Here is an 11,945-nt window from a genome sequence, read left to right as displayed (position 1 = left end):
CTTGTGATAATAGCCATTTAAATGTCTCAATACTTCAGATCTAAATGTGAACTGCCATACTGTCAATCGCAAACACGTTTTAATGGTGGAGAGTAGGCTACACATCTTTTTTCTCGCAATACTAACTGAAATTAGCATGTTTATTAGGAGTTCAAAATAACGTAGTTCTACTGGGTCCTTCTTGATTAAAGTCCAGTTTCCTGACAGTGAACAGCGCCCACTGCCGGCAAACCCGGGACTGTTAAAGTGGTATCTTGAGGCCCGGCGGGTTGCCAGGTTTGATACTTAGCTTCAAAACGTTATGATCCAATGTGCCATTGAAAAGTGTGACGAAAGTAATAATATTATAATCAATATTTTCAAAACCAATACGGGGAAGCATTTATCTCTTTATGGTGTATATTATCTAAAATGTCTGGATAATCTACCTGTGGGCGCTCGTTTTGTAGGATAAGTTAACCAAACATGGCAACCCATCTTAACTAGACGTCAGTGGTCTGCGGCTGAAGCGTTTACTGAGTTTGCTGCTAGCTTTTGTTCGGTGGACAATAAACTACCTACCGAGTAGCTATCAGTGTATTAATACACGGAGACTGAAAAATACACACAGATAACTGTGATATATGAGGCGTTGTTCAGCTCGGTGAGTATTATCAACACACAAACCACCAGAAAACATAACTAAGCTAGCTTAGCTAACGCATGTGATAGACAGATGGGTCTTAAAATATCTATTAGCATGTCTTCTTGTTTACAATACCTGTTTCGGAAGGCTAGGTGTAGCGCTCGCGACACTAACACGTGCGTTCATGGTTTTTTAAATAACGTTGTTTACTGTCGACATAATATTTGTTCTCAATATTAGCCTCCAGCATGCTTGCTTTGTTTATGCTGATAAAGTCGTGACTTTTTGTGGCTACATCTCTTTGTTTTGTCATTCGGATAGGTAGCTAACGTGTTACGGTTTTAGTTGCAGGCTAAATGTTATGTGGAGCTGTAAAGAGATGTAAACTGTTATATAATCGCATGACTGAAATAGTGCCCAACGTAAATCCTGCTAACACTAGATATTTCATGCACCCTGTAATGTAAACTCAAGGCATTTAAACGTGTCTGTATTTTGATGTGTGTTCGGTTTATCCAGGGAGTTAAACAAGAACAACGTACTCGCATCTCAAACTTAAGAAACAAAGTAAAAGTCCTGCATTGCAAATGTTACTTAAGTAAAAAAGTATGCGCAGCAATATGTACTTCAAGTCCAACAAGTTTAAAAAAAACTATTTCTGCACAATGGCCCTATTCTGAATAATATAAAAATACAGAAGTATTATCAGCTAAATGTACTTCAAGCATCAAAAGTACTTTTTTATGTAGAATGGAAAAACATTTTCGCCGTTATTTGTCATTATTATGTTTACGATATTATCCTGTTTTTAACCCTAACATTTTAGTGCATTTTAGTATTGTAGTTTGTCCCTGTGGTGCAAATACAAACATTCATAATAATGTATATTGCAGGTTCACAGTTATTGATGAATTATTATGTATCTTAATTGTACAGCTTGCAAAGGTGGAGCGTAATCCATAAAAGTACATCATAATGTATTAGTTGATTTATTTTTGTATTAATCAATCAATTGATTTAATTTTGTATAATATCAACTAATAATATAACTAATCTTTACAAATGAATTGAGTGGAGTACAAAGTACAATGTTTGCTTCCAAAATGTAGTGTAGAAGAAGTATCATAACATGGAAATACTCAAGTAAAGTACAAGTACCTTTTTTAAATCTTCCTACTCAGACATTACTTGAGTAAATATACTTAGTGACTTTCCATCTCTGCACCACAATGAACAAAATTAGGCTGTTCCAATAGTGAAGCATATTCATTTGGGCTGTTGTGTGCTCTGCTACACGATCACCCTTAATATTACACAAACTGAATTTGTACATGTGTTTTTTATTTTGTATTAGTCCAATCCTTGGTTCTATTGTAGTATCATTGATTTTAGAGTAAGGGAGGTTCCTGCCACAATAGTGCATTTACCACATTTCTACTAAAAGTTATTTCCTAACTTCTCTGCTAAAACCCACTTCACTTGCTTACACTGCTGTGGATCTTTCCTTTGATTGATGCAGTTTTTGTGGCCTGGTGTTATGTTGACACAGGTAGTCCCAGCCTGTCTTTTACAGCCCTGCCCTAACCATCAGGGCTATTTTTACAGCCAGGGTCTAAACCAGTAATTGTTAGCTGTATTGTTGTCGCACACATGCAGGGATCCTGCCCCGAGCCGGATCTGGTGATTGAACCCCCCCTCCTGTCAGATCAGGGGCCTCTTTTATAAAGCCTTGCGTAGGATTGACGTGGGAAGGTTGCTTATGTAGGACAAAGCAAATAAATACGCTCAGACATTTTCCGATTCATAAAAGACTGCGTACCGGCGCAGGACTTGCGTATGGCACATCCTACGCCGGTTTCCCTTTTATAAATCAAACATTGCGTAGAAACTGGCGTACACCATATTTTGAGCGTACGCACCGTTTATAAATGAGGCCCCAGAGCAGTCCAGGGGCCTCATTTATAAACGGTGCGTACGCTCAAAAGATGGCGTACGCCAGTTTCTACGCAATGTTTGCGATTTATAAAAAACAAACTTGACAGGAAAATGTGCAGTCCTCCACGCAAACTCTGACCCATGCGTACGCACTACGTACAAAAACGTGAGAGACGAGAAACTGTGACACCGTTGGCAGAAGGAAGAACCTGTTCTGTTGTAATTTCCTGCGATCTTCTTCATGCAGTCAGTCAAAATGAATATTAATACGGGGTGTTTCTTTGACTATTTATAGGCAAATATGGGCGTTACGTGAAGCCCACAAAAGCTGCGCCGCATTTCGAGTTGATTGTGATTTATAAAGGGAAACCGGCGTAGGACGTGCCGCATGCACGTTCTACGCCGGTACGCAGTGTTTTATAAATCGGAAAATGTCTGTGCGTATTTATTTGCTTTGTCCTACGTAAGCAACCTTCCCACGTGAATCCTACGCAAGGCTTTATAAAGGAGGCCCCTGAGCTTTTAATTACATCGTCTGCATTTCTATCTCTCGTGGTGGCGCATATCTGATTTGATCTACTCAGTCATTAAGATTATGTGTTATGTGGCCACACACTTAGAATATAAGTGTGGATCAAGATTAAGTTTAATATCAGATTTTTATACACCTAATACCTACATTTTGTTTATATGTGCTCCAGTGTTTCCTGTACAAAACAATACTTACCTTGAGCTATTATGCAACTACAAAAGCACTACCACAATATTCTTAATCCATTTGTTCCTGCAAAGGAAATTCAAATGTACTTACTGAACCGTTTTATTCAAGCAAAGAACCAGATCCCACAACTGCTCACAGCTGTATAGTAGCTGCCCACTTCTCCAAATACTAAAATAGACTAAATGCAGAGTTTACATTTCACTCTCTCTGCTGTGAGGTTAATGTATTTACATGCATGACAATAACATTTTTATTTTATTTTATTAGAATAAATGTAAAGTAATTTGGAAAATCGATCAATCTATTTGGCTGTAAAGCTAGTTTTTCTTACAAAACACCTAACACTTAAAAGGCCTGTTGGAATGCATTATAAGTAAAGTTTGCCTCTACAGTCTCTGTAGAAAAAGAGACAAAGGCATCAGCAGGAGTACCAGACATTTGATATTTTAAGATATCATCATCACAAGTTACATTGGAACTGAACAGAATTGTACCAACTAGTATTACTACTATATAATACTTGTGGGGTTGTTGAATTGTTTGCATCCTTTGATGGTAGTGTTGGATGTAATGACATGCCTGCCTGTATAAAATAGACTAAAGGTATACACACATGCACAATGCTTACTGCATATTTGCACACCCAGCGCTTGAACATGTTGCACATGTGCGGCAATAAAGCCCGGCAGTCAGAGCAGCTGCTTCACATCAGAGTCATTGAGTCTGCATAATGCTAATTGATTAAGGCAATCCCCGAAATACTGATGAGTGGTTAGGGTTGGGTGATGAATGTGTATTCAATAGGCGCTTTCACACCAGGTACTTTTCCCAGGAATAGTTCCCGGAACTTAGTTCCCCGGAAATCTTTAGTTCCGGAACTATCTAGTAAATCGCGTTCACACCGGAATAAGTCCCTGATAGAGGATTACGCAAATGAAGCCGCTGACGTCACTTCTTCTTCTTCTGCTTTGGGTTTACTGGCAGGCCGCAAACAACTTCACGGCGTATACTGCCGCCTGAAGTCCCCGGCCAGAAGTCCCCGGAGTTGGGGACTGGCTTCTACTGAAGCCTTCCGAGTAAATCGCCAGAACGCCGACACCTCCTCATCTTTCCACCGCTCCCATGTTTTTTTTTTGTCTTGCCATAAGTTAGTCTCTCTCCGTTGGTGCGCTGGGCTAATGCTAATGCTAATGCTAATGCCAGCAAATACAATGGCGGCTTCACAAAACCTTTCCGAGTTTTACTTGGCGTGGTTTGCAATTCGCCCAGCCAATCAGTAATTGGAATCTTTTTCTCCCTAGGAAAGTACCTGCTCTCTAGCAGGGACTAAAAAGGGGTGAAAAGAGGCGCGTTCACACCAAGTACTTTTCCCACAATAGTTCATGAGAACTTTAGTTCATGAGAGTTCTTTTAGTTCTGATGAACTAAAGCAGATCGCGTTCACACCAAAATGAGTTCCTGGGGGTGGATTAGGCAACTGAACCGCTGACATCACTTCTTCTTCTTCTGCTTTGGGTTTACTGGCAGGCCGCAAACAACTTCACGGCGAGTACAGTAGGTGGCGGTATGCACCTTAAAGTTGCAATCCGCCAAAAAACCGAGAGAAAAAGAAGAAGAAAAACCTCCCGCGTATAGAGTGGCGAAGTCACGCCCACCTACTTCCGGGTAATGGGATCTTATTTCGGAAAAATTATGCATTGAAGTCAATGGGGAGAGAAAACTTATCTTTCGATCCCGTTTGAATTGTGCCATGAATTACACATATGATGTTTGTCAATCTTAAAAAATAATTTCCATGTCAAAAAAGTCACAGTTTGTCGTAAAACTGTTGAAATATACGTAACTAGAAAGACTACAAATCCCAGAGTAAGTGATGTCACAATTGTTTTCCTCCACCATTCAGATACCTAAGATCAGCGCAATATAGATATAATCTATCTATATGGCGCTGGCTAAGATAAGATAACTTTAACAAGATGCCTGTGTGCTTAGTACCAGGTTGTTATTATACCAGCAATGGGTCTTGCTCGTTCTTTTGCTTCCCGTCTGATGAAAGGACCAGGAGTGGCTTGATCAAGTTAGCTACGTAGCTAGTAGCTAGCACGTTAGTTAGCATTACAGCCTTGTCATTTTTATTAGCCTTAACATGAAGTAACATTAAGTAACCCAAAATGTTAAACAGTAAGAGTAGTAGTCATATTTCGTGAACCCTTTGAATAGTACTGTCACCGGTGTGATCATTCTATAATGCACCATTTAAGCCCGGGGGAGAAATGCTAACGCTAACGTTAGCATCGGCGATCTTCTCTACTTCATGCTATCTGCACAAATGGTTGACATTAAACATTAAAACGACCAGGCAGTTCAGAGAGAATCAAAGGAAGGCAGGCAGGCAGCTTTGCATGACATTCTTCAGGACGTGTTTCATTGTGGTGATAGTGAGGGTAGTCAATCGTTTTGTTGACAAGACAGTAGTGACGGCCATCTTGGTGACGTGTGTTGTTGACCAGAGATGTAGTTCATTGAGCGTTTCACACAAACAAATGTGTTACTTCACAGTTTTACGACACATTATTTTTTTTTTTGACTTGCAAAATTATCTTTTAAATTGACAAACATCATATGTGTAATTCGTGGCACAATTCAAACGGGATCGAAAGATAATCTTTCTCTCTCCATTGACTTCAATACATAATTTTTCCGAAATAAGGTCCCATGGAGGTCCACCGGAAGGGGAGGGACTTCGCCACTCTATACTGCCGCGCCCACCTGCTGTATATGAGGCGTCTTTTTACCTTCCGACCTCAGACATGAGCTTCGTCTGAGTTATTTATAGTGGACCTATCATGCTATATTTAAATGATATATTGTAGGGCCATACCTATATAAGGTATATTTATACGTTTCTGTTTTCAAAATACCAAACGGATCATGCATTTTAGCCATGCCTCATTTCGCTCTATGTGCTGTTTGCTGTCTACGGGTCTGATTCTGCTGACCACGCCCCCCTGCAGGAGAGGTGAGCCGTGCTCTGATCAGCTGCTGGGCTGTCAGAAGAGGGGGAGAAAAAGAGATCTCCGTCCTCCGTGTTTTATTATATAGAGTCGTTATTCATTTGTTTTAAAGCTCAATAAATACTTTTCTAATTTTGTCCGGAAGATTGAAACTTTAACGGACATCTTGACCGGCGAAGGAAACTGAAACTGAAACTCTGCCGCACGGTCCCCTCGTTCCTTGGAAGAGGCGGAGAGGTGGGTGTTTGTCATCTGCTGGTGGACTAACCGGAGAGAATTACAGTGCTTGCCTCGACGGGGAGGGATTGCATTGAATTAAAGCAGCGGGAGCAAACGCTTGCCTCGGGGAGGGAGAAAAAGAGCCACAGCGGAGAATAAACAGAAGGGTAACCATGGTAACTATGGGCGGGAAGTCTTCTTCGCTGCTTTTGTGGCAGACTACAGCGCCACTTACAGGCCTGGCATATGTACTACAGCGTCTCCAGCGCTTTCGAGCGGCAATGGCCGGCCGTGGCCCAACCCCACATTCCCCTGATAGGTGGAGAGTTGGCCCAATAGCCGTAGCGCCACCGTCCTGACGTCAGGACAGTGTTCAAATCTGGATCAGTTTTTATCAGATCCGTTGTAGCCCCTTTTTTAGAGATTTGGGTATGGAGGAAAATAGAGAGGGTTGTGTTTTCTGACACTTGGTGAGTTCCCTGGAACACCGGGGACACATATTCATGTATAAAAGACGTACAAAAGTGCATTTTGCATGATAGGTCCCCTTTAACTTAATTATTGATTGCTTGGTTCTGGCCCCAAAGCCCCTTGTCAGGTTCTAATCTGAATCTTGAACTTAAGCCATCAGATAGTTTTGCAGCCACCACTGAAACTAATGGAGAATTGATTCCATATGCTGAGGGTATGTGTTTGCAGGGTCACAAAATCAATTTGCAATTAACTTGAAATGAATGAACTCATTCATGTTTGAGGGTGTAATAGTATGTTTAAAGTCAACGCAAGGAAGATATGTATTTGCACTTATGTACTTCCCATTAAATATCAAAAATCCCTTTCCTGACTCCTTTTTTTTTCTTTTCTTTCCAGATAACAACAGGAACAACTGCAGTGGAACCCAAGCATCTTTGTTCTCCACTGCTTCGCCCTCCTTTCATCAACCCACTGCTCTTTCCTGGTCTCATCCTCCACTTCTCAACATGGTGGCAATGTTCCTGATCTGGCTGTGCCACTGACCTCCACCCTGCACTACCACCATGGAGAGAAAACGCAGAAAGAAATTCATCTAGCTGCTCAGGCCGTTTGCAGTATGGACTCGTTTTTGGAGCTCTGGACCTGAAATGCTCTGTCCCAACCCCGGACCCCGAACCAGGTTTTTAGCTGCTTTTCTTCATCTGAAACGGCACACCTGCTGCTAAATACCCAAAGGTGGTGGTCAAACTGATGGTTGGTGCTACTTTACAACTAAAAATGCTCCTGCTTCCTGTGTGGGCGTCCATGCTTTTCATGGGCTTCCTGTCTGTGGTGGGCATGGAGCCAACGGAAGGAGACAAATCTGACTCCGACTACCCCCCCAACACGGAGCCCCCGCCTTCATCATCTGGCTCCAACTGCTCAGAAATGACCCTCAAACTGGAGTTTAAGACGAAGACGGTGGAACATGGTAAGAACATGTTTGTTAAACTGGTGGATATGTTGTAATTGTGACTTTTTAAAGAGGCTATTATGCTTTTGGGGGTTTCCCCTCTCCTGTATTGTGTTAGATACGTTTCTATGCGTGTAAATAGTCTGCAAAGGCTTAAATAGATACTCCCCTCCAGAGGGAGTTTCTCTCCCACACACTCCCCCCTCCACACTCCCCCCTCCCTGCCTGAAATACATTGCACTCCTTTGTTTTCTTCCGTGATATAATGACATCACCATGTAACACTAGCGCTACAATTTGGCTAGCACTACAACACATTCTACATGATATGCTAAGGGGCGGGACATCTCCAAGCAGTTAACCAATCACAACAGAACCGGCCAGCTAACCAGAGCAAGCTGGGCTCTGGTTTCAGACAGAGGGTGAAAAGAGGTGCTGCAGCACAGGCAGTATGAGAAAAATAAAGAGATTTTTGAACATTAGAGCATGGAGGCATGTCACAGGAGAGGCACTAAATACTAATATGAACATGAGCACAATAGGGCCCTTTTTAACATTGCGTATTTATATTTGTAGTTAAGACAGCATAACATGCACAATTAACCAAGGCCTAACTTTATTTAATAAAGCCTTGTCCAGATTGGGATCCCAAGAATCAAGTTGCTTTTAATAGATAATAACTAGAGAATACATGTTTATTTTAACATGCATCAAGCAAGAAGTAAAAACAAGACACACCACAACAATGAAAGTGGAAGATCAAGAAAAATATAATAATTAGGGCTGTCAGTCGATTACAATATTTAATCGCAAATTAATCGCACATTTTTTATCTGTTCTAAATGTACCTTAGAGGGATATTTTTCAAGTTTTTAATACTCTTATCAACATATGAGTGTACAACTATGCTTTATATGTTTGTTTATTATCATTTGAACAATGACAAATATTCTCATGAATATTAAAACAACAAACCTCTGAACATTACAAATATTCGCCTCAATTCAAACCTGGAACCTCTCTCATACAATAGTGTGTGGTGTGTGTGGTGTGTGTGTGTGTGTGTGTGTGTGTGTGTGTTGTGTGTGTGTGTGTGTGTGTGTGTGTGTGTGTGTGTGTGTGTGTGTGTGTGTGTGTGTGTGTGTGTGTGTGTGTGTGTGTGTGTGTGTGTGTGTGTGTGTGTGTGTGTGTGTGTGTGGTGTGTGTGTGTGTGTGTGTGTGTGTGTGTGTGGTGTGTGTGTGTGTGTGTGTGTGTGTGTGTGTGTGTGTGTGTGTGTGTGTGGTGTGTGTGTGTGTGTGTGTGTGTGTGTGTGTTGTGTGTGTGGTGTGTGTGTGTGTGTGTGTTGTGTGTGTGTGTTGGAGCTATGTGCAGCTCAAGGCATATATGCCTGTGTGTATGAGCTGTGTTGCGGCACTATCCGTGCTGAGTGTGCTGTCTGGCTACCTGCATAAAGTCAAGTGCTCGGCGCAGTTGTCGGCGCGAAATGTCGCTCCTCTGTTTTCATTGAAACAGCTCCTTATATCCGTTAGCTCAGATGCTAACAACAACACGTAAGGTGTGCTTCGCTCGCGCCACACATACACACACCCTCCCGGTCCTCCCGATGGCCAGTCCAGGCCTGCCGGTGAGCGTGGAAGTGTGGTCTGCCACAAGCGGGCAGCAGGAGCGGGGCTGTCAGCATCAGCTTGTAGATGGTATTTTAAACTCGATGCGCTCTGAAACTACGGCGGCCGAGGACAAAAAATACACATGCGTTAATCGCGTTAAAATAATTAGTGGCGTTAATTTTTTTTTGTGTTAACGCGTTATTAACGCGTTAACTTGACAACCCTAATAATAATATTTGTATATCATAAAGCAATTCAAACTAATAATATTGCATCAGGTACCTAATCTATACTTTTATCCACTGACGAGCAAGGGCTGCACAGCTTATCAAAATAATATCGAAATCGCAATATGGAATGGTGCAACATTCAAGAACAGCCTTATAAATAAAGGTGTGCCATTTCATCTATGGGTGGTCAAAGCAGACCATCCAACCCGAGCATACATGCAGCAATTGTGTCTAAGGGTTTAAAGGTTATGAATGATGAATTCCAGAATAGATCAAACTTTATTTTTGTAATTTTTATTTGTCCTTGTGTGTGGCTCAATCTCTCTTCAGCAGCCAGCAGCCTGAAAGGGGGTTAAGAAAAATATAGCCCACTTTCAGTCTGGAATGTGGACCTTCTTTAATTGGACTGTGGCTCAAATAAAATGTGGCTCACTCGAATACACATTGTTTATTAGCACATCTCGAGGTCCTGGCTGTTCCTTAAATCATCCTCCCCTCTCTTCTCTCTCTCCAGAGTACATCATAGGGTTCACAGGGTATTTCTCGGCCAAAGCTCGCCGCCTGTACATCAGCAGCGCCCTGAGGAACGCCGGGGACCGTGCGCTGGAGTGGCACATCGTCCCCAGAGAGAACCCGGCCGCCGACTTCCCCAGCGACTTCGAGCTGGTCCACATCCGTCTAGCTTCTCCCAGCAGCCTGCTGACCCTGGAGGACCACCCTTACATCAAGAGGGTGACACCGCAGCGCAAAGTGTTCCGCAAGCTCAAATACGTTCCCTGTAAGTCTGACAACATGGTGCGATTGTTTAGGGAAAAAGGTCACAGCGTCTCTGAGGTTGGCACGTCCACCCAGGAAATGTTACACGCTGAGAAGATACAGAAAGCAGTTTGTCTGCTACAGTGTCGCTTTGTTTGTGGAGGCAGAGGATGCATTTCACTGTGTTTGTGGTGCAGAAGAAAAGGATTGTATATCTTAATGTGAAGGGCAGGCCAACTCTGGGGGTGTTGATGCTAGACAGGGTGTGTGGTGTTGGGGGATGGGAGGAAGGACAGAGCACGTCTGTCTACTCACCCAAGAAGGAGTAGGTGAGTCAGTGTGGTGGGTCTTGCCTAGACGGGGGGGGGGGCACGCCTTGTGCCTGGCACTGGATGAAGGAGTTCAGTGTGCCCCCAGCCTGCATTTGCACAACATATGTGTTAGTCATTTAATTTGGATAGTTATTTGGTTTTTAGATGTTGTTATATTGTTTCAAATAGAAGAAGAAGATGCACTTCATTAATTCCTTACAGGGACATTTCTTTCCCCACTCTGTTGTGTTTACACACATTACACACACAGAGGATATACATGCACACACACAGAGGATATACATGCACACACACAGAGGATATACATGCACACACACAGAGGATATACATGCACACACACACAGAGGATATACATGCACACACACACAGAGGATATACATGCACACACACAGAGGATATACATGCACACACACACAGAGGATATACATGCACACACACACAGAGGATATACATGCACACACAGGGGAGGATATACATGCACACACAGGGGAGGATATACATGCACACACACAGAGGATATACATGCACACACACACAGAGGATATACATGCACACACACAACCACATGCAGATAGGATAGGTGGCAGAGCAGAGAGGTTGCCAGGTACCCGGCGCCAAGGGAACAGTTTTGAGGTTAGGTGCCTTGCTCAAGGGCACCTCGGCAATGGCCTTGGAGGTGAACTGGCACCTCTCCAGCTACCAGCTCACTCCATCTTTCTTTTTTGTTGGTCCAATCGGGACGTGAACCGGCTTTTTTAATTTTTTAGATATATAGATATATATAAATAGAAGTGCCTCATCACTTATTTATACTCATTTTATTATTTTTTTACTTAACTTCTTTTGTTTGGAAAAATAGTTTTATCCTTGTATACTGTAGTTTTCTGTTTTTATTTAAAAAAAATTACTGTTGACTACGACCTATAATTTTTATATAAATATCTTCTTTTTATTTTTGCACATTCTTACTTTTGCTTCTTAGTTTTTGATACAGTGTTTCCCCTATATACAAATAGCGGCGGCGCTGCTGAAATATGCGAGCCGCTGCTAGGTGGCGCCAGCCATGTACCAAAAAAGAA

General features: G+C 42.2%; 1 protein-coding gene across 1 annotated transcript in view; it reads left to right on the top strand.

Moving 5' to 3' along the window:
- The first annotated feature begins 460 nt into the window (after window positions 1-460).
- mbtps1 (membrane-bound transcription factor peptidase, site 1) overlaps window positions 461-11,945 on the top strand; it is a 36,971-nt gene continuing 25,486 nt past the window's right edge. The window contains exons 1-3 of the mRNA XM_034141712.1: window positions 461-643; window positions 7,385-7,958; window positions 10,293-10,556. Of these exons, the coding sequence (XP_033997603.1) occupies window positions 7,739-7,958; window positions 10,293-10,556 (484 nt within the window). The 5' untranslated portion in view covers window positions 461-643; window positions 7,385-7,738. The remainder of the gene's footprint in view (window positions 644-7,384; window positions 7,959-10,292; window positions 10,557-11,945) is intronic.

The sequence above is a fragment of the Trematomus bernacchii genome, unplaced genomic scaffold, assembly GCF_902827165.1.
Source record: "Trematomus bernacchii unplaced genomic scaffold, fTreBer1.1, whole genome shotgun sequence".
Classification (NCBI taxonomy): domain Eukaryota; kingdom Metazoa; phylum Chordata; class Actinopteri; order Perciformes; family Nototheniidae; genus Trematomus; species Trematomus bernacchii.
This window is presented reverse-complemented; position numbering and strand designations above follow the sequence as displayed.